Source organism: Lipophrys pholis, assembly GCF_963383615.2.
Source record: "Lipophrys pholis genome assembly, chromosome: 22".
Lineage (NCBI taxonomy): Eukaryota > Metazoa > Chordata > Actinopteri > Blenniiformes > Blenniidae > Lipophrys > Lipophrys pholis.
This window is the reverse complement of record NC_137644.1, coordinates 17,078,627-17,102,107: the sequence shown is the minus strand read 5'-3', so window position 1 is coordinate 17,102,107 and position 23,481 is coordinate 17,078,627. Positions and strand designations below refer to the sequence as shown.

Below are 23,481 nucleotides of genomic sequence, written 5' to 3'. Positions count from 1 at the left end.
TTACAGTGGTAAGGTATTAAATTTCACTGGCATATCGAGCTAAATGTTTGTGCTGCAAAGCCCTGCAGCCACTGGCAAAACAAAGCCCATCATCATCTGTTTTGGGATAAAATCCAGCTACACAAAGGTATGCAAACTAAACTATATTGCAATGTGGCTTCTGGTTTTGTTAAATGATCCATTTGAGTGTTGACAACACCAGACTAAAGAAAATAAAATAAAAAAAGTAAAAGACAAATGGATTCACAAGCATGAGGCGACTAGAAAACATATAAATAAACTTTGGTTGGGCAAAATGAAGTCATCACCAGAACAGATCTCTCTTTTCACCTCAGCCAGGATCACGTCTGACACAAACGCCGCGTTACGCTTAGCAAGAGTTCTAATTGAGAGATGAGGAGCAATATCACACTTGAATGGCTGCAGATGGGCTTCTATATCACACACACACCCGATCCACGCCCACACACAAACGCCAACGCGTGGTGAAATATGGAGCTCCTGCATGATGCTAATCCCAGGAATCACCCTGGAGTTCAGATGTGCCATTCAAATCCCCAAAGTGACCAACAAACTCCATCTCAATAATCATCCGGTGACCCTCTCGGTTATTTTTTTCCTTTTTCCTTCCTACACCTGGTTGGTATTATTACAATCGAGTGGAATGGGTGCACAATTTGAAGTCACTGTTTGCCACTTAATACCAATTACCATGAATTATTTATCTCAAGAGTGAGATTGGGTTGTCACCAGTTTGCGTGAGTGAATAAAGTTTGGATGTAAGAGTGAAGTATGAAACCTAATGTCGTTTAATGCCGTCTGTGGGGGAGCTGCGTGTTCCTCTCTCTGCCCCATTAAGCCCATACGGACTGTAATAACTCGAATGCGCACACACACACACACACATTGCACCGACTTGCAAAAAAAAATAAAAAATACAAAATTCAAGCAGTAACTTTTATCAGGCGCCCACAGCCAAAAACTTCCCTGCTTCAAACCAAAGGGCATGTTTGTGGTGGAGCTGACATTTCAACTTCCCTCTCTCTCTCTCTAACTTACTCATTCCAAAGGCAAAGATTATGTCTCGTTACACGCAAAGACTCCGTCTGAGGCGGCACTGCACGGTGTGAACCTGTACAACCTCGGGCTGTAGCTGCTCGAGCTGCTTTCCGCGCTCATTTAAATGCTGCCGCTGCGGCTACACAACGGAGACAAAAGCCCAAACACGTTTATAGTCGAGAATATATAACTATTGTGTCGATTTGAATATATAAAAACAACAAACAAAGCGCGGCTGTGTCACATTTGTGAAAAGGAGAACGTCTCCATGGAGGAGGCAGGTTGGAGGCCCAGGGCAGTTGGGTGTGAGCCTCGGGAGGACATGTGTTCGGTGGGAGATAACCACGCGGAGGTGGGTGGTGGGGATTGCAACACCTTAAGCGGTAGGGATGGAGGCAAAACCGGGACGGGGAGAAAAGGGACTTTGAGGTGAGCGGGTCTCGAAAAACTAAATTCCTCAGGATTTGTGCCATTTAAGAAGAATAAAAATTGACTTCTCGTGCAGAACCAATTAAACACTAAAGACATATTGAAGGTGCTACAATCCTATTAGCTTAGTTCTAATGAGACCAAGAAGAAACAAGTAGATTTAAATAATCAGTTGATAGTGAAAAGACACCAAAAACACAATGAAAGTTTTGTTTTCTCTTGGAAGTGTTGTCATGTAAACATAGCCAGAGTGATACCAGCACAGCACCAAAACAATGGCTAAAATGCGAGACTTTGGACACATTTAATTGTTGGAGGCGCCGTTATTTACTGAAATGGCGTCGAGGTCACCAATGATTCAGTTGAGAGCAACATTGAGCAGTTAAATTTGCTGTTGAACCCAAGTTCATAAAACCCGCATCACACAGACGACTTCCGAAATGACCTGGTGTGTAGGAACCTTAATGGTATGGCGCAAGAAAAGAGATTGAAGGGAATCGTTTCAGGTGCAAGCCAATATTCCCCCAAGTAACAGCGGTATTTTATACTGAAGTCCCTTTTTTTGGAGGGTAATTCAGCTGAAAAATTACAAATTGCTTAATCACAATTAATATCTTCCTCTCCTAACGATCGTGCGTTTTACTGAGATGGTTTTAGTGGGGCTCATCTTTTCGACCGTGGGGGGGCAGCACGCATGTGTGTGTTTGTCTAATGTGAGCAATTCCCATTTGCACTCCCACTTGTGTTCCAATCACAGGGTATGGCTGAGACTGCTAACAGGTGTATTGTGTTGTGATTGCTGTGCCCGTCGATAGGAGCTGAGAGTTTTCTTAATAAACACAGCTCTGCCGCCACCAGCGTACGTGTGTGAGTGTGTGTGTGTGTGTGTGTGTGTCTTTGGGGGCAGCAGGGAGCCAATCAGCGAGGAGCGACCCCATCCCCCACCTGCAAATAAACATTGCCTACACACATCATCGCAAATAAAAAGGTCAGTGTCATTATAGTTACTGTGTGTGTGTGCACGTGTGTGCACAATTAACACGTGGATGTGTGTGCACGCCTGTTCCCACAGTCCTCCCACAAAGCTACATGTGAATATGAAATTTAAAAGGTCAACATCATTAGCAGGCCACTGGCAGACCAACATATCTGCAATACAGTGAGTGCCCTGGCAGCTGATGACGAGTGAACGAAATCCGTCTTCGTCCGGCTCCATAATAACTTCTGTTTGCATACAAGTATAAAAAAAAAACCCAACAACAGGCGAATACATGCACGTATGAATAGCAAACGCACAGACAATTAGGACAGTAAATTGCGAAAACAAAAGGAGTAGTTAGCAGCTATTGTGCGGAGCCACTGGGGACAAGGGTGAATGATACTTCCCTCAGAAGAGAGAGCCAGCATGGATTGTAATTAGGGCTCAGAGGTGGAGTAAACAAGTGGAATACTAACAATTCATGCAGACTTTCTGGGAAACATGGGCACGACATACGAGCGCGCACGCAGGTGGCGCGTCACTGCCGTCTTCATGGCCAGAGAAACGCTGCTTTCGGCGGGCTCGTCCCCGGCTGGGTGTTGTATGTTAGTGTGTCACAAAGTGAATGTGCAAAACGGGGACACTGCAGGGGGTTCTACCAAGATTAATGGAGCCAATCTCCAGAGCTATCCAGCAGAGTGACCATACCCTCCCTGTGCTGCTTTATTCCTCCATTCTATTCCCCATCGCTCGGTCCCTCTCCTCTCCTTCCCCTCGATCTCAGTCTAATTAAATGAATCAATCAGTGGCAGCACCAAAGCTGGACAGATAGCATCGAACAGCTAGGCCCAACAGCAAGTATGTTTGTGTGTTTTAGACTACTCCTGGCTGTTTACTGAAGAAAAAACCCAAAACAAAAGGGAATAGATAGAGGGGGGGGGAAAAAAAAAACTTGCGTGGGGATATATGAAAGCTAAATACCAACAAGGAGAGCAAATAATCAAGCAAGAGAAACAGAAAAAAAGGGAAAAAGGATTAACAGACTTCTTTTTTCCGGTGATCCTCTGGACGCTTATCAGCTCAGGCTGTGCTATCACACAGACGCATGGATGGACATTAACCTTTTCTACTCAACTTGACACTGTCCCAGCCAGCAGTCCGGCCTTATCTCGTGCTTCTAGTGGACAATATACAGCCAGCGTCAGGCCCAGAATCATTTCATTATTATGTAATATATGTACATGATACATACATGACACCGCTGGTGCCGAGTGATAGGGAAATCACTGCCCCTATCATTATTACTTATTGGCCTCGGCCCAGACTGCATGAGTATTGCTTATTATGGACTGCTCAGGCAAACATAAGGTGCAATATTCACCTTGACTCTGTGTGCAGCGATTCCACAAAGTCACTCTGTCCATTTCTGCTGCAGAGATATCAGTGGCAGAAGGGTTAAACATTTCATAGAGCACGGATGTGCTTAATAACACAGTCCAAATGTTAATGCTATGGAAATGCAAAGATAAATATTCTGAGAGTGCTGGAAAAGGGCTCGAAAAAACTGAGAGGGAATAACCCTCACCTATATTGTATGCCAGAATTTTAGATTTTAATTGAGATATTATGCTGACAAATAGGCCACTTACAAATAAGACTTGGCAAGATGGGGAGTCGGAGAGCCTCATACATACTAGTTTTAAATGTTTGCTTACGATTTCTTTGTCGATGCCGATTTTACAAAATCTGAAGTTACATTTATGCCATTTTGGGGAAAAAAATAAGCAACACTGACTAACCGATGAATAGTATAACCACAAAAACATAAATAGAAACAGCTGGAAACATCTCCAGTCAAGAAAAGTTCCCAGTGTGAGTTAATAATGCGACAAAGCCTTCAGCACATGCATCAGTAATAAGATGACAACCTGGCACCGACCTCTTATTGTGCACGTCCCTCTTTGAGCTGCCAAACAGCTCTGACCCGATGAGGCATGGACTCCCTGAGACCTCTTTAGGTGTGCTGCGGTGCCCAGCGCTGATATGTTAGCAGCACATCTTTAAAGTCCCTTAAAATGTGAGGTGGGGCTTCCATTGGACCATGGTGAACGGATGAGCTTTGGAAAGCCATTACTATGTCGCTGCTTCAGTGCCTTTCCTCTCTTTTACCACTTTGATAGATAGTGACCACCGCAGACTGAGGAAAAAGCCCACAAGAGCTGCAATTTTTTTGAGATGCTTTGACCCAGTCATCTCACTCACTCAGAAACACACTTTTTCATGTTTTTGCTTGTACAACAAACTCTTAGGACAAAATGTTTGCCTGCATCCTGATATGTCCCATTGATTCTAATGGTATGGCACATTGGTGTATATTGCGCACCAGAAAACAGGAGTCACAACCCTTCTTGGAGGCGCACTCTTTGAAATTTTCAGGGCCTTTAATTATCGTTCAAAACAGAATTTTAGTCATCCAAAGATTTTTGTTTCGCTCACTTCGCCAAATCTTCTTTGTCACCGACCCAAATATGGAAATACCGCTGTAAAAAAGGAGTTGTGCATTAACTGGGTGAACATAAAAGTTTACGTGTCCTCTGGCATATGCATGTCTGCTGTGACATTTTCGGTTTTGGCTCCCCAGCCCCTTTCCAAAGAACACAAAACCCCACAAATGCTGCCGTCTTCCTCCAGTTGGAGCTATTACACACATTAACGTGCGCTTCAGTGGCTGCAGAGAGCAGATGCAACTATAAAACCGGCTCCCCTATGGTTTCCCGTATGTGGCTGCAGCCAAGGTGTATGAGGGAGAGTGTGTTTAATGTGGTGTAGAAATATCGAGCTCGCTCTCTCGCTCTCTCTCCTGTCAACCATGCTGGTTTTGATTCCGCGGTTTGTGCGTGCGAGTGTGTACGTGTCTCTCTTTGATAACACCTGGCACACAGAGTGTCATGGGACTTAACAGGGGCATGTTGAGAGAAAGTGTGTGTCTGTGTGTGTGTTGCGCAAGTACTAACAACGAGTAGGTAGACACATTCGCATTAATCTTTAATGATCCATTAAAATCATAAATCTGAATAGAGTCACTATCTGACCGGCTAGCTGGAAGCTGCAGACATAAAGCGCTTTATTCAAACCCGGTTTAAAACCCTTTTTGAGTTTATAGGAGCACAATAAAAGAAAGATGTCAAACCTTTATCCAAAGCTCTCCTGACAACTCAGTGAACAGAAACTTCACTCTGAGGGAAAAGAGCAGACTGTAGAAGCAGTGACACTGCAGATGAAGGCCATCAAAGAAAACAGTGGGACGGCTCTCAAATTGGAGACCAAAAACACAACCACCACAGGTAGCAAAGCATACTCACACGGCTACACACACACACACACACACACACACACACACACACACACACACACACACACACACGAAAAAGTGTGGCGAACACACAGATGCCATCCTGACCCTGGAATGTGAATGGCATTCCAAGAAGCACGGAAGGCTCTTTTATTCAGCCCAATTAAAAAAAGGCAAAAAGCCCAAACAAAAGGAGTGTTTTATTGCACTCCCTACTATCAGCAGAAAGGCTCATTAGCCACAGCAGCATAATTAGCAAGATGCTGAACTCCTCGTTAAGGAGGGGCCCGAGCCGTAAACAAACCCTGCTGAACTCCATACGCCCACGGTCTCTCTCTCTCTGTAATGAACTGCCACCGCTGTTCCCTCCCTGGGAGAGAAGCAAGCGCACAGACAGGAAGGCTCTGACAGAAACAAACATACAGCAAAACACACACACACACACACCCAAGGTTGGCTACACAAATACCCACGGCACCAATGAAACTACCTCTCTGGGACATTGTCTTCCTTGACAACCTGCCTGGACCAAATAAAAAAATAAAATAAAATAAAAAGAGTACTCACATGCACATCACTCTGTGTGATGTGAGGGGGGGGAAGTGTGCATGCAAAACATAAATTTTTACAATACTGAAGACATAGAGAGCCATACTCCACCAAACATTGAGCATATCTGACAGCTGAGACAAATCTTGCCAACTGTCTGGATCTTGACTTTGGCACTGTTGTAATCCTCAACCTGCCATGAGTCTGTTTTGAATAAGAATTACTGCCAAGACCAGCAACATGAGCCTGTGATTAAATGTGGTGCAGTCAGTCAGGCAGTTGCTATCAGTTCTTTTTTTCTCGGTTAAATTGAACAGTTTTCACTTGGACAGTTTTCCGCGGACACATTTGAATGCGACTGATGCAAACAAAATTCCATTCTTCGACAGTGTTTCTGGATAGAGAAGAGAAACTACTAGGAAGAAGAAAGGTGTGCGATGAGAAATCAAAAGAAGTAATGACAGACCAACGTATACACACGTACTGGTACCCCAGGTTTCATTCCTTCCTATCATGGCCATGTGGTAGGACTGTTCTGGAGCCCCTCTGAAACCCTTCATTCTTTGGGGAGGTCAGCCATTGCAACCATGAAGTTGCTTTTTTTTGTAGTAGTAGTAGTAGTAGTAGTTGCCTCAGAGAAAGACAGACACAACGCTTGAAATAGTGGGTGTATGTGTGTGTGTGTGTCTTTTAGACACTGTAACCACCACTTAGCAACAGCTACAAACTCAAAAAGGATCAGGCCATTTCAGCTGCAATTATTATCCTGCGAGATAGGTGGCAGGGTGGATGTAATGATCTGAGTGAAATACAGAAGGTGTGTGTGTGTGTATAAGTGTGTGTGTTACAACCAACAGAGATCACAAGGAACGGCGAGGTAAGTGCACTCAAGAGAGCTGGCATCTATTGGAGTAAAACAAAACAAAAAAAAAAAAAAAAGGGGAAACTGTGCCATAAAAACAGGCTCTGTGGTTTTCGTAAGCATCTCGAAGTGCTCACATGTAAATGCCACACAAGTGTGCCAAATCCGCAATCTGTGCGCCTGCATCTGGGTGAACCCGTGCTATCCAAACACAGGCACCTTTAGGATTCCGGAATTGATGAAGGCTTGCAAATAAACATTTTATTACTGTCGAACGGAACGTGTCTAATAAAGTCAGAAGGTGCAAAATACAGTTTGTTGGATTTGAGACATTGTTAAAGTAAAAAAAATAAAAGAAATGTGTGGTTTGCACATCTATCGGACAATTGAGAATCACCAGTTTGCCTCAATTGGATTGTTTTGGAATGTGGGAGGAAACCATGCACGTGCAGGTAGAACATGCAACTTCCACATGGTAAAGCCATGAACGTTGCATGATGTATATTGTAAATGTGTAAAATAATTGTGACGACACACACAATCACTTCCACATTGTAGAGAGCCAGCTCAGTGTGTGCATTCTCTTAATGTGCCATATAACGCCAACTTCTATTGCTTTTCTGGTTATCATAAATAACTGACATTTCACAAGTTGTTTCTTTTTACAATGCGGTTTTTTTTTAGGATATATTATTTACAAGTGATGTCACTTACTGGGAATACAAATGACTCAACAAAGTGGTAAGCTTTGACCACATGTCAGACAGCAAAATAATGTTTATTTTAATGAAAAAATTGTTCCTGAAGCAAAAATAAAAAATAAAATAAAAAACAAAACACAGCCGTTTGCTATTCCGCACTGTTCATAATAATATAAGTATCACTCTGAATCAGTAGTTCACATCGTGAAATGTCAACATGTAAATGTGTGTGAGATGTTGCCTGTGCATAGTAATCGTGGCTAAAAATATCTCAGTGGATGATCCTCGGCTGTGAGTGCAGGGTTTGTTTCTTTACAGAATCTGGGCAATGCCATCATGTTAGTGTCAACAGCACATTTCTTTAGCAGGGCAACAACAAGTGCTGCAAGCTATGCGTCTACTCAAAGGGGTACGGTGCCCCAGGCGTTCAGCCCTTGATTGAAGTATTCCGTGATTGCAGGGCACTTTACAAAACTGAGAGACAAACTGAATCTGGATCGTGTTGTGGTTGAACTCTTCAAAAAAACATGGAGGAATTTACCACTGATACATACAGATAGTTGGAATATGAGGCTGAGAAAATATCACCAACATGAATCATGGTTTTTTTTTTTTTTTTAAAGATTGACGCTTCCTCACCTGCAACACCGGTCTCTGGACCCCCAGAAGCTTCATGGTGTCAGCACTGGCCAGGATCTTCAAGGGATCGGCCGCCTTGCTCACTGCCTCAATTTCCTTGTTGATCTCGGTGCGCACCTAAAGTTGGAGTGAGAATGGGTCATACGTAAGACGCACACTGCTTGTTCGCTTGTTGTGTTTTCTTGGGGCTGTCGGGAGTCCAGCTACAGCGCCCCCTGCCGTCTCACACAGAATAACTTTGAATTCTAGTTCTTGAGTTCACATTTTCCTGGAGATGACAATATTCCCCCACTGGTCACTGCAATTCAAATTAGTTTTCTATATTTTCCTGTATAAACTCTGCTCAGTTCCAGATGGCTGCTTGAACCGAAAAACACTGCCGAAACTTAAAAGTGAAAACAAATCCACGACCAAACCTGAGGGCCCAATATTCGCATGAAATTGAATTACAATTTACACACACAACAACTTTACTGAGGCAGTTCCAGAGCACACAGTAAGAACTCAATTTATCGTTTCTTGCTCATTTAAGTGGATCAACCCAGCCATGCGTGGCGCTTTTCCTTTACAGCTTTATCCAACTAAAGGTTTCAGGGTGCGGGACGGGATCCCAGATGTGGGTGAAAACAGGTTACCTCTCACAGGTCGCCAGTCATCCCAATCCAAACCACAAAAAAGAAAAAAAAAGAAAAAATCACATCTACAGGCAATTTATAGTTACCTGGGCTCTCAAATGCATGTCTTAGAGGAAACTCAGGCTCACAAAACAAAAACATTCAAACTCTTCCTGAAGTTATGCTTTAATATTTAGAAGATTAAGTCAAATATAATCCACAGGACAATAAGTTTTTGTTTCAATCACCTGTGCTAAATTGTGAAGTTCATAACGTTGTTGAAAACAACTGAATTTTAGAAACCAGCAGCATGAGAGGATTGCTTCATATCTTCTTTCAATAACAGACTACGGCTACTTTTTCTGAACCCAGATTGAGGGTCGGTCTGTTACTTTCTATAAGGACGACCCCAGCAACAGACTAGTGTGGATACATGGCTTCGTCATCGTCATTTCACCCACCTGGTTGAGGAAGAGGTCATTAATGTAGTAGGTGAGGAAAGCTCGAAGCTGGCACTGCTTGGCTTGGCCTGGTCCCATGTTCATTTCAATCTCCTGAATGAATCTAGAGAAAAATAAATAGACAATTTACACAACTTGGAATGTGATGACAGGAGCAATGGGACAGAGGATTGAAACAGCAGGTTCAGCATCGCTTAAGACGGTGAGATTTGACAAGGGAACTAATTTTGTGAAGCAAAAAAAAAAAACGGCTTTCAAAGTGCCTTTGATGAAGGTAGTTAACCTGAACTGCGCTCCAGTGGAGCCGCTCAGAGCCACTGCGGAGCGAGACTTTCGATGAGTGTGTCCAGCAAACATAATTCTGTACGGAGGAGTTACTGCAAATACCAAAGCTATTTAAAGTGTTAATAACACAAACCAATCAGAGCTGCAGGATGCACGCTGTGAATTCCCCAGGAAGCCGGTGTCTGCTTGGTCAGATAGGGTCAGACAGTTATGTATGGCTTGGTGGAGGCACATACACATACTCGTTTGTCAGGGAATCACTGGTCACTGGCCTTGTCTCACACACACCACAGGGCAACCCATGCAAGAGTAAGTGCCTTCTCAAGCGTTCAGCACATATAAATGCACAAATAAATCAAACTCCTCAGAAAAAAAAAAGATTTCTTTGACCTACAAAACCTTTAATGTATGGCCTAAACTTTCAGGGGAGAGTGAAACACAGAGCACGGGGACAAAATGTGACAAAATCTCGACAAAATGAGCGATACGATGAACATTACACCGGACTGACGGTATGGAGATGGCTCAAGACGGGGATTTGATTGGACAAAGTCGCCTGTAAAAGACAAGGAACCACTTGGTAAACTGTCTGCATGCTTTAGTAAGAGAGTGAAAGTTTGAGTCAGCAGGCTGCGGACAACGAGGGACAGGGCCTACGCAGGGGTATAGATCAGCGGAGGTGGATGATTGATTGGCTAAAGCTAAGCTCACATGTGCAAACGCACACACTTGCGTGCGTAAGTGCAAATAAAAACACACGCAGGAAAACACCAGATCACACTACTCAGCACTGTACCCAATTAGTCAGCGGGCACCGAGGCAGTGTGTGTGATTGTGTGAGGACCTTGTGTGTGTCAGACTGAGCGAGCGAGAGAGAGAGAGAGCGAGAGAGAGAGAGAGAGAAGCCTAAACCTATTCTAAATCCTTCATTGATTCCCACTGAAACTCTACAACAACAGAAAGTTAAGTAGGAAAAACTCTTCTGTGGCCTCATTAAAACAGTCAAGCTTGCAAAAACAATGAGGGCCGGATATAGAGCCTCCCTGTATAAATATGTAGCGAGCACGATTCCAACGCTGTATCTTTACAAGCAAAAATAAAAATTTTTTTGCTGACAACTCCATTCCCAGAAATCAATCTTGGGATAAAAGTTGCCAGTTTAAAAACGCGCATCATGTTGTTCTGCGATCCATCGCGCGCTGTCATTATTGTCATTGTTTCCATTCAAGTGCCAGGATGATGGATCTTTAAGTTAGTGTGTGAGCACAGATGGATTTTTGTAGGCAGGGGTGATAACGTTTGAGTAATGTAGCGGGGACGAGGCAGTAAACCGGCTTTGTCTATCCAGGCGGCCATCTGGCGCCGAGCCGCGGGCCCGTTCTCCAGCATTCCCAGCCCACGGGTGAAGCCGGGAAGTTTAGCCAAGGTAACGGGGCTAAAAGCACGGCTGGGACCCACAAAGCTCCGGCGGCACGTGTCAGCACATTTCCATTTTGAGAGTGTAAGTTTAGCGAGCGAGACAACATGCGTTTACCAAAACGCTTGTTGAGTGGATTCTGCAAAATCTGTTAGAATATAGAGTGGTGGGCCTGGTTAAAATGCAAATGGTTAAATAACACTGTGGCGAAAAAAAAAAAAAACTGAGCAGAGCTGCGATTTCCAAATGGATCCCGAAAGAAAATCTCTCCCAGCTCATTACCATCACAACCACATCTTTCAAATGTCTGCCTTTCTGATGGCATGGCATACTGTAGAGAGAATAAAAGCTTCTGATGATGATGATGACAGTGGTGGTGATTACAAATGACACCAAACATGCTCTCCTCGCTCTTATCAGCGCTTCTTCTTTGCGCCGAAGCCTTCAAATTTTCTCAAAACCCGGGGCAGTATTATATATATATATATATATATATATATTTTTTTTTTTTTGCATTCAGCGGAAGGCCATTTGAAAATGTACCGTCTTCTGAGCCGGGCCTCCAACAAGAAAACACGAGCGGACAGAATGACCTCTCCCTGGATGAATGACAGTGAGCCTCATTTGATCTCTCAAGGCTACGACTGTGCTCGACTCCGTGCTGGTTTTAACCGCCAATTTCGCCCGTTCTCGTGAGCTACAGCACAAAACATCAAACATGTAAAAAAAAAAAAAAAAAAAAGACCCGACTTTGACTGACTTGAATTCATTTAATATTAACAAGAAAAGTTTTCTTGTTCTCTGGCGTCTTTTACTCTCTATTGTCAAAGTACATTTCAAATATGTGTTCAAATCTGCACTTAAATCGCTCACGTTTACCTTGGCCACCATCGCAACGCTGCGAGGACCGAGTAACGGGGGTTTTCGCTTCGGCTGGCGATGCTTGTAATAATTGGGACCCGACGCGACATCAACATTGTGGGTCTCACTGCAAGGCGACAGCAAAACACCCCAGTCAACCATATGGCGGCTGTACGCGGCCGAGGTGTCGGCCAAGTCGCCAAGGAGACGGCGTGGAGAAACGCAGCGGGACGGCGACGCTCTGCGGACCCGCCGCTGCGCTTGAAATCTTAATAACCCAAAATAATCTGCTTATCTGCCCTCACAGGAACGGCCGCACACTGGTGACCCCGAAGAATCTGGTGACACAGCCTGGCAAGCAGGAAAGGTTGTAATAGCAACAATTACAGGAAGTATAAATCTATGTAGAGGATTGTGTGTGCATTCAAGTATAATGAGACATTTATTGAAGCTAAATCAACAGGCGAGTAAACTTATATTAACTTGTACATGCTTCTGAACACCTTCAGAAGTTCACAGCTCCTGTGAGGACTTCTGAAAACTGGCAGATTGAATTCTGATCGACACAAACGGCGACACCCAGCCTCATCCTTCAGCTTTCAAAGTGAGAAGTGGCGCCGACGTTTTGCTTTGAGGGCAGAAGGTATTAAAAGGCGGCAGCTTTTAAATAAGCTCTTAAAAAGAAAATTATGTGATTAAGTTCTTACTGTTTGAAAAGGTAAGCTTTAAGTAAATCCTCTATCGCATTGCCAGTAATTGACCGGGGGCAAAACAATAACATTGAACAGGCAGACAGAAAACGTGGCGTGTTTGTTGTTCCAGAGTTAAAAGTGACACGCGGGCTCCCTAATCCCAAGCTTTGATTTCATTGTTTTAATCGAGTCAAGATTTTAGCATATTTTCCTTTTTTCTATGTGCTGCTGTTGTTGGTTGTTTTTTTTTAATGCTACACAAATTTCAGAAACATAAATATGAATTTCTCTTCTTATACAATATTTTTTATTTCATTGGCACATTCAATTTAATTGAATGAATCAATGGTTTATTTCTGGTCATAATTTAACACATAGAAAATACAATTCATGTTAAATTACCAAAAAAAAGGAATAGGGTGAAGCCAGTGCCTTATTTATCTCCTACAGAATAACCTCGAATATGTTTAGATGTACCGACAAAAACCCAAAATAAAACCAATAAACAAAGAAAACATAGCCAAAGAAAGACGTGAAGAACATAAAATTCCTTTTTCCTGATCATCAGTCTGAACAGTCACCCTTGATTATTCCAAACTTTAGTTTTGTTGAAAGTTAACGGTTCGTCACTGAGTGCGTTTCACACTTTAACAGAAACATTTATATTGTAGAGTAGTTCTCACTTTATATAACTCAAAAATAAACAATCTTCTTAGATTATGTTTGCTTTCTCTCACCTTACATAACTGCAATTCTTTTGTATTCCTCTGGATATCTGTGTTATACATGCATGTGTACTCACACATATACGAACAGTGGAAACAGTATGTTTACTAATCCCTAATCAGCTCTGATTCATAAATAAAGACTGACTGACTGCGATCTCACACTTCAAAACGGACTTTCCAAATCCAGACCGTGCACAACTGGATCCAACATGGCCGCACCAGTTGCACTCCAACCCCGGCTTCTTCGAGGCAACTGCAGATGATTACACTTGACAGCATGTAATTATCTGTCATTAGAAAACAGATGTCAGAGTCTTGGGATTGGAGCTGGGTAATTGTAGATGCCATGCCCTATGTGTATGTATGTCAAGGAATAACATTCCCGACAGGCATAATGTATTTATACTAACCGGGATTTAGCTAATGAGTGAACTCACTGTATCCTAACGGCGCTCTGATTATTCAGAGGAAGCCACGGCGTGATTTGTAAGATAGCTGAAACAAATGGGAGCAGAAGGGGCGAAGATGTTTTATGGCAGCAGTCTTGAATTCATTTCCCACTAGAAACTACACCTCAGGTAACAAATGTTTCTTTAAATGGAAAGGGCTGAGATCCTATCATCTATCTCTATCTTGAGCTGCGGCGTAATGATGCCGAAAGAGAAATGGGATAAAGACAAAGATTTAAGAAAGACGGCAGAATAAGTGTGTGCTGAGATCTATTAGGGACTCAGCGTTTTTAAATCTCCCAGAATTCCCCTCAGGCACGAACCCATAAGCTACGGTGAATTCTGATTTGGCCGCCCGGAGAGGAAGGCTTGTACTGTTAAGACCTGTCACACACCAAGGACAGGACAAACCCAACCTCTGCCGAGCGAGCGAGAGAGAGAGAGAGAGGCTGCTCGAGCAAGTGTGTGTGTGCCCCTACCACATACTCAGTCTATGACACACACACACACACGCACACACCCACACCCACACCCACACCCACACCCACACCCACACCCACACACACACACACACACACACACACACACACACCCACACCCACACCCACACCCACACACACACCCACACACACACACACACACACACACACACACACACACACACACACACACTGACATAAAAATTTACAACCAGTCAATACAGTACATCAATACGCCACGTCCAGGATACTTGACAGCACTTCCCTGTATTATTCTTACCTGCCGCTCTATGCAGTCACTTGAGGAGGATTACATACTCTTGAAAGGATTTTTAATGAATGGCGACGCTTTATGGGCTTTTATGGCACGGCCAACATTAGCTCTCGTTCCAACCTGTCACACAATAAATGCTGGAACGGAGCATTTTAATTGTTATCAAACTGCACAGCTAATATTGATTCTCAAGGAATATTACACACCCCGATACTCACTACTTAATTATTTCTACAGTGGTGTTGTGTTAATGACGCAACACCTGAAAATATATATATATATAAAAACACACATTTGCAGGAACCCAAAGACAATGACATATAATGATTTATTCTGGATGGCTACTGGTTTGAACCATACGTTCCTATACCTATAGAATAAAGACTTTAAGAAATATATATATATACTGTCTGTCTATTTGATTTAGGTGTAGCAAGCGTTCACCAGCACGGCCACAAGATGGCACTGTGTCAGCTTCCTCCACCAGACTCAAGGCTGCACACGATCACTTCACTGGAGACATTTTTTCTTTATCACAAATGGGTTTTGAGGAAGAATTAAGATTCCAGTTGGTGCGTACCATCTGTAACCTGTGCAGGATTTTGCTGGATGTGTGTGTGTGTGTGTGTGTGTGTGTGTGTGTGTGTGTGTGTGTGTGTGTGTGTGTGTGTGTGTGTGTGTGTGTGTGTGTGTGTGTGTGTGTGTGTGTGTGTGTGTGTGTGTGTGTGTGAGCGAGCAAGACGGAGGAGAGAGAGCAAGAAAAACAGACAAGTGAATTCTTCTCTTCGTCTTCTTTTGTCTCTTTCTATTATGTGACAATACTGTGTGTGTGATTAAGTGTGCCAGCATGTGTTTTCATCAGTCCCCGGTGAAATGCATATGGTCTTCCCACACATACCACCCACGCCTCTGCCAGCCTCCCTGCTGTTTATACCTTGCTCTTGCCCCCGATGCTGCATCACATGAGCTGGAGGCTTTCGGTGTGTGTGGGGGTGTGTGTGTGTGTGTGTGTGTGTGTGTGTGTGTGTGTGTGTGTGTGTGTGTGTGTGTGTGTGTGTGTGTGTGTGTGTGTGTGTGTATGTGTGTGTGTGTGTGTGTGATCAGGGGAAGGTGAAGGGGCACAAGCGTGTGTTTGTCTAAAAGAAAAAGGAAAAAAAGAGAAAAACAGTAAGATACAAATGCATTATGTAAATTAGGTGAGTGAGTGCGTCCACATGCAGGAGCAGGTATACCTGAGCTTCATTATCAGAGCATTTACTCAGATGAACAGAATCCATGAGGCCACCCCCATTCACATCAACTCCGCATAGCAGAAAATAGATTATAGAAGGAATAGACCCGATCTGATACCCCAATTAGATTTAACCTTTGCTACAACTTCCATTTGTTAGAGCTTAATGTGTGTTACACTGCATGGAAGTGTAGGTTATTAAACAGCTAAATAGCAAGAACATAATGAAACTTGTAATACATAAATTGATTAAACAGCTTCATCTCCACATTCTGCCTTCAAATATATTCGCGCAAACAGATGCTAGTGATGCTAGCAAGGACGCCAGACTCTCAACTTCAATGGGAAGACCTAAAAAAAAAAACTTCATTATTAAAAAAAAAAAAATAGTTTTTCGTAGCTCCATTTATGCTGCAATTGTGAGGTAAGGAGACTTACTGGATGAATGAAGTCATGGCAACTTTTAGCAGCCAACCTTCAAGGCTTAACGATGCGATGGTTAACAAGAGTGTGGGTAACACGAGAGAAAACAGCAGGGCAAAGCGAGATTCTCCCCAAGAAATCACCCCATCCAAATATTCCCGCCTCCTCCCCTTCGTCCTGAAGCCTCCTCCACAGCTACTTCAACAAGTCTGAGAGGAGCGTAGCAGTACCTAAAGTCTCATTGTCATGTAAGAAAGCACAACAATACTGTCTCAAAACTAAATAGATGCAGAAAAGTGAAAGTTGGGATTGCATCTGGGAATTGTGGCTGTATTTGATCCAACATTCTTTTGTGACCAGCCAGTTCGTTTTAACGGGAGCCGAGCTCGGGTTGGACACCTTGGGGGAGTTTGTACACGTTTGTTTCTGTTTGCATGCGGCTTGCAGCCATCATACACTTTTTCATTGTCATTTTTTATTTCTTGGCTGCGTATAAGTTATTAAAATAAGCTCATAACTAGAACTTGGCTGGTCTTTATGTTGAATCAAACATGAAACATTGATATTTAATGTATGACGACACATGTCAAGACCACAAAAGTGAAGAAATGCTAGACTTGCTAACAGAAACATTGTCATAATCAGCTCATTATAAAAATGTATGAAGTAGTACAACAATCATGAGAAATCTACATGCAGCACAGAAATGTTCCAAAGTGAAAGTTGGAAATTCTAAGTGAAGTTTATTAGTATTGTATGTGATTGACGTCCCAGTAGGGAGATGTCTATCTACAGATTTGCAACAGACTATACGTGACTGTGCACTCACGTGTATAACGCTGCCGTCCACATTTAGGTCCCGGCACAAATTCCTCTCAATATATGCGCATGCTTGTGTGTTGCAGTGCGTGAGCTGGTCTGTCGCAGTGTGGTGCAGACCAATTAAAACGGGGAGATTGATGACCAGGGGCTCCGAGTCGCAGCGGCAGCAGTAGCAGCATCAGACAGCTGCTTCCTGCAGACAACAGGAAATGAGATGGCCTTGTTTAGCTGATGCTGCCAACGCCAACGCCATCGAGCTTCAAAGACAAATCACCACCTCGCCACTGCTGCTGGCCGACTCCTCCATCTTACCACAGAGTGCTCTCCACCTTCCATCTCTTTATCTTTCTCTAATTCTACCCGACACTGTGTCTCTCATTAGTCTTTTGTCAAGAGTGATGTAGTTAAGGTTCAGTCGGTGAATACAATGCATATGCTAAGTATAGATACACAAGCGCAGGGATGCTACCTCTATTCATTGATCTTAAACTGCCCTCTTAGGAATGTCATGATTGATAACATTTAGTCACCTCAGTGATGAAAAAGAAAAGATGCTACTTTTAGAGTATTCTCCATCCTGGTTCGTTCAGTGATGATAAAACAGTCGGGTTTTAATCTACTGCGCAATATCCGCAGTCCAGTTTATAAATGATGAGATTGAAAGTCGTCTGTGTAGCCAGCATTACATATGAAGCGAATGCTTGTCCCACAGATGCCCACTTTCCTCGGTGCGTCACGTAAGCCAAAGAAATCACAGCAGCGGGGAAACAAAACTGTCCACCGCTGCATCTTCGCCACAACAGGATGTACATTTTCAGTGTTTTGGGTATTTTTATTTTGAATGTTTGTCACTTCAGTCAGAAGATTTCATACTGTGAGATGCTGCTGCTGGGAAAAATAACTGAATCGAGAGCTATCCTAGTGCACGCAGCCTGCTGAAGAGTGGTTATTACAACAAGTAAAACTAACTGTGCAAAAGACGGGCTTTTTCTTATTAAGTCTTAATTTGTCTTAAAGGTCTAATTAAGGTTGGACTTTTCGATCTAGCCGGCATTTTGCATTAATTACACCAAAAATTAAGTCCTCCCCAACCACTAATAGCCCCATGATTTTAAGACCTTGAAGCGCCAAATTTGCAAACGCTTGTTATCGCTATTTATAAGTAAAGTTTGGGTAAACCTCCCCCGTGGAGAAACGACCGCATCTCGGCAAACTGTTCCGATTTTTCATTGTTTACCAATTCACTGTCCTGTAAATGAAGGACGTCTGTGGTATGCAAAGAGGCGGTGCGGCTCTCTCTTGTGCAACGCTGAGCCATTAAGAACTGCAGAGAAGCCTGAATGTCACAATGAGAGACTACTGGGCCGAAATTACTGCTTTTGCACCCACTGTACAATGTCAGACAGAGAGGCAGGTGACGGCAATGTTCAAGGCTTCTCAGTGTGGGTACATTTCCCTAATAAAATGTCCCAATTGCTCACTTCACACACACACACAGACAATTCTCTTGGTTAGATGGCCAGGTGCAGACGAATCTAGTATCTGGTCTGATTGTACCCTGCTCAATGCTTAAGTATTTTAAGTGTTCATCTGCTCCTTATAAAACAAGTCTGATTAACAAGCGAAGCTCTAAGTGGCCTCCCGCAGGGGGGAAGGCCTGCTTTATTAAAGCTAGCAAAGAAGCAAATAAAAAAAGAAAAAAGAAAGCTGATGTAGTCAAGTACAGGCACCAACAATTACTAATAACATAAAGGGTGTAATCCATCACCTCTCTTCTGTGTAAACCCATTACAACCCTACATCAGGAGTCCATGCATTGTGAATGTGTTTACGCCGTTGTTTTGAGAAGCTGAGGTCAATAAAAATGCATCTTAATGTGCAGGAGTGCACGTGCTATCAAATCCCTCATAATCTCTTTGCAAACAGAAGCGTTACCTCAGGCCTTAAAGGCTTGAGACCACAATGGACCTAACTCAAAGAGTACCCTATGGGCCAAAGACAGAGCTCACATTTAGACTGAAAAAGCCAAACGAACACGAAAAGGTCAGGGATCCACGGATAAGCGTATCAAGATGACTCTGTGTGAGAAACTTCCACTTAGTTTGCTGTTTCTCTGTTAAAGTTATTTCTCAGTTTCAGCGAAAGATAAAAGACAATCGATGAAAAAAGAGGGGGATCAAAAGATTTGGACCTAATTGAAGGGACTGCCCACACTGAAAGTAAGCAGTTTGGACAAACCAGAGAGAAGCAAATAGATTTTGTAATTTCAGTGCTTGTGAAGGAAGGTTTGTCTGAGCGAGTTCCTCTTTGTGAATGCGGACTTGATCCGTTCATCACACCAGCCTAACGTCTAAATTGTTGAGTGGCAAGAAAGCGATAGATGAAAACCAGGCAGCGGAGCTGAGTGAAAGTGTTCAACCCAACTATTCCCTCCTTTGTAAACACTGGGTGGAGCGTGGGCACACACACACACACACACACACACACACATTACAATGCTTTCTAATCAGAGCTGATGGCGATGGTACGTACGTCTGAGACACACCGAAGGACACTCGTGGTTCAGTGAGTGAGTCAGCAGGACTAAAATGGCAACTATCCCCGGGAGAGTAAAGTGCCAAGGCACTTTTCAATTCGCCTGAAAACTACTGAGAAAAACACTTAACCTGCACACAACACACAAAGGGCTGGCAGCAAGGACTGACATGAGGAGTCTATTTTGCCCCGAAGGGAGGAGGGAATGGAACGGTGCCCTGGAGACGGTAGGCAAACCGAGGTCAAAAGCATCGAGGAGAACGCGACGGTTTTGATACTTTCTGAAAGAAGTTATAAATACAAATACTGATAGAAAACTAGTGAGAGCTTACATTCTCATCCCAATGTGTGTTTTCTGTGTATGTTCATTATAAAACAGCCAAATATGGCACATAGTATCACAGATGTGTGGAGGTCGATGCATTCTCTCAGACATGCTGCCAGGTGAGCCGTCTCACATCATATTTTCTACTGATTACAAAGAGAGAGAAAAAAAACATTTTATATTTATTCCCTCTTCTGGTTACTGTATGCACTTATCTCTTATCCATCTCCCACCCTTCATTTCACCCCTTTCTCCTCTCCCCTGCTGTCATCGCTGGTCTCTTATCCCCCGTAACACTTCCGACTCTTCCCTTTCCCTCATCTTTCTCTCTTACCCTCTCTCCTCTAATTCCCCTGCCTCTCTCTATTTTTACCACTCCATTGCTGTTATCTCTCTGTGGCAACATTTCAATACAAACCCCCTCCATCCCATATCCAACCACCACACCTTTCCTTCATCTCTCTCTTCTCTCTCTCTCTCTCTCTCTTAGTCTTCAATTCCATTTAGACCTTTATGTTAGCGTGGGACTTTCCATCCTGTGGCGTCCAGGTAGTAAATTGAAATGGTTCTGGGGGCTCCACTGAAGCCTGATTGAATTTAAAGAGAGAAAGTGCCATAAAGAGAACTAGCGGTGAGAGGTCTGTAATACACTGAAGGGCTTCCCGGGCGGTGACAGTGTTGACAGGAGGACACGAGAGGGGGCGGAGGGGGCATGGGACATGAGGAAAGGCTGGGCAGGGGAGAGGTAAGAAAGAAATAGAGAGACATAACAGACAGGGCAAACAGAAAGTGGAGAGGAGTGAGAGAATAATGAACAGAAGATTCGAGGAGGAGGAGGAGGAGGAGGAAGAGGAAGAGGAGGGAAAAAAGACGGCGGGATGATTGAAAACGTAGAAAACTCTTCATCAGCATGGAAACCAGGCTATTACACGTCACACACAAGCCAGCAGACAGAAACACAAAAAAACCCCGTCGCCAGCGCGTACCCTTGATGGTGACACCTCACAGAAATGCCTCAATCACGGTTTGCATGGCCTGGAGGGAGAGAGGTGACAGGTCTCATATTGGAGACAGCCCAACAAAATGCAATTCCAGGAAGTCAGCTCTAGGGCTGTGTGTCTGTCATACCTACAGCTCTGATAATACTCCCACACATCACATTACATCGCCGAAATAGCCACCTCTCAGCGTATAGGGCATACAGAAAATGAAGGTGGATACACACATCACACAGGAACACACACACACACACACACAAATACAAACTGACACACGCACAGTGCACTCAGGTGTTTGTGTATACATTACTACTCGGGGAAATGCGATGTTAGGGGTTAAATTATTCATCGACCCTTCTGTGGCCTTTCCAGATTCGCTTTTTGGTAGTGTCATGTCACACAGTGTGTGTGTGAGTGTGTGTGTCCACTCGAGAGGGCTCTCCGGGGGGAAAGATGCAACCTTGAACGAGCAGTGACCTTTAACTTGGTGCATTTTACTTTAAAAAGTGGCAGCTGGGTGGGAAATATGTCTGACGGCTGGATTGTTATGTACATGACCATATGCTTGAATGGAAATATTGTCTGTGAAGTATTCCCGGCGTCAAGATGACAAAAGAACAATAGAAGCGAGGAGCGCAGACGAGAGGAGATTCCACAGAGTATTCATTCCAGGAAAAAAACGAACATATTAATGGGCAGATCATCAAGAGTAATAAATGACTTGTTCACATATTGTCAGATAATAAAACAATTTCACAAAAATCTTAAAACCAGTATTGTACCTATATTTCGAAGGCTTCAGAGTCCAATAGGTAGAGTCGCATAAAAACAGATTTTTTTTTAAAAGTACATTGTACTCATATGTAATCATACTCCATCCAGCCATCCTCTATACCGCTTCATACAATTAAGGGTCGCGGGGCGCTGGAGCCGATCCCAGCCAACAATAGGCGAAGGCCAGATCCAGCCTGTCCAGGTCAGCAGCCCATCACAGTGCGAACACAGAGATATGGACAATCACACAGGCTCACATTCGCAGCGTCACACATTTGGTCATAAACACACACACACACAACGTACATGCAGAGTAAAGTATGATGAAAACATTGAAATGCTTTTAAGATGCCCAATCAGTATGTGATGTGAGAGATGGTAAATAGTCACCATGTTGGAAAAGCACTATTAAATTCGACAGAGTGAGCAACGCAAGCAGCACTCTGCTATAGAAGCTTGATTCACTCGTGCATAAGCAAGAAAAAAAACAAAAACACAAACAATTGCCAGCAAATGTAGTCCACATGTGAATACTATACATCTGACTGGTATATTTTAAAAACGTTGCACTCTGGAAGCAAAAGAATGCAGTTTGAAGGGACGCGCACCATCAAAATCCAGAAATGCATATTGATTGGTTGTGGAAGGAAACCAGAGAAACCAGAGAAACCAGAGAAACCAGAGAAACCAGACAAACCAGACAAACCAGAGAAACCAGAGAAGCCCCACAGCACAAAGGGGAAACATGCAAATTCCATGATATTCTCACTGTGAGGAAAAGGCGCCACCAATACCTAACATAAATACATCAAAAACATTCATACTTAAAAGTCTCACAGTATCCCAGTTATTTGTATTTCTCAGAACATTTCTTAAATACGGTAAGTAATTGCTTTAAAAAAACAAAAAAAACAAAACATCATTCAATATGCATTCGTTTGCCCATAATAAACACTAATGATTGGTTTGGGAATGTCTGTGTTTCATTTTTTCGGGGCTAAAGTGGCAGGATGCAGGCTGTGGGTAAACCCTTCCCCTTCCTGAGCAACTCGAGAGCAGCACCGAACGAAGAACAAGACCAGCCTCTATTTCAAAAAAAAAAAACAATCTCAGGTTGTGCAGACGGACTTTGAAAAGGTAGGTTTTTAGCCTGCGGCAGAAGGCGCCTGGCGACTCTGCTCCTGGGGAGCTCACTCTTCAGCTGTGATGCCAGACAAACTACAGCCCTGGTTGGACCCTACAGCGATGTACACGTAATAATAATATTAATAAAAAAAAACATAGTGGGAATTCAAGCTACAGGCAGTGGAGTTACTTCCAAGAGAAGCTAAAATGGTTTGAAGCAGAAATAAAGCTGATGAATTCAAAGATTAAAAGAGCACTGTGAAAACCGCCTCAGGCCCAGTGAGCAGGTCAGAACTCTCTTCGTACTGCACGGTCTTTTCATTTGACACGTCTTCTCCGCCGAGATGTGGCCTCTGTCCACCGACTGAGTTTATGAGCATTTAGCCTTTTAGTTTCCACCAATGGATGACGTTCTGAT

General features: G+C 43.4%; 1 protein-coding gene across 1 annotated transcript in view; it reads right to left on the bottom strand.

Moving 5' to 3' along the window:
• Positions 1–23,481, bottom strand: part of exoc4 (exocyst complex component 4) — a 118,356-nt gene that overhangs the window by 38,034 nt on the left and 56,841 nt on the right. The window contains exons 12-13 of the mRNA XM_080492038.1: positions 9,646–9,748; positions 8,571–8,687 (exon numbers count right to left, since the gene is read on the bottom strand). Coding sequence (XP_080348164.1) covers positions 8,571–8,687; positions 9,646–9,748 — 220 coding nt within the window. The remainder of the gene's footprint in view (positions 1–8,570; positions 8,688–9,645; positions 9,749–23,481) is intronic.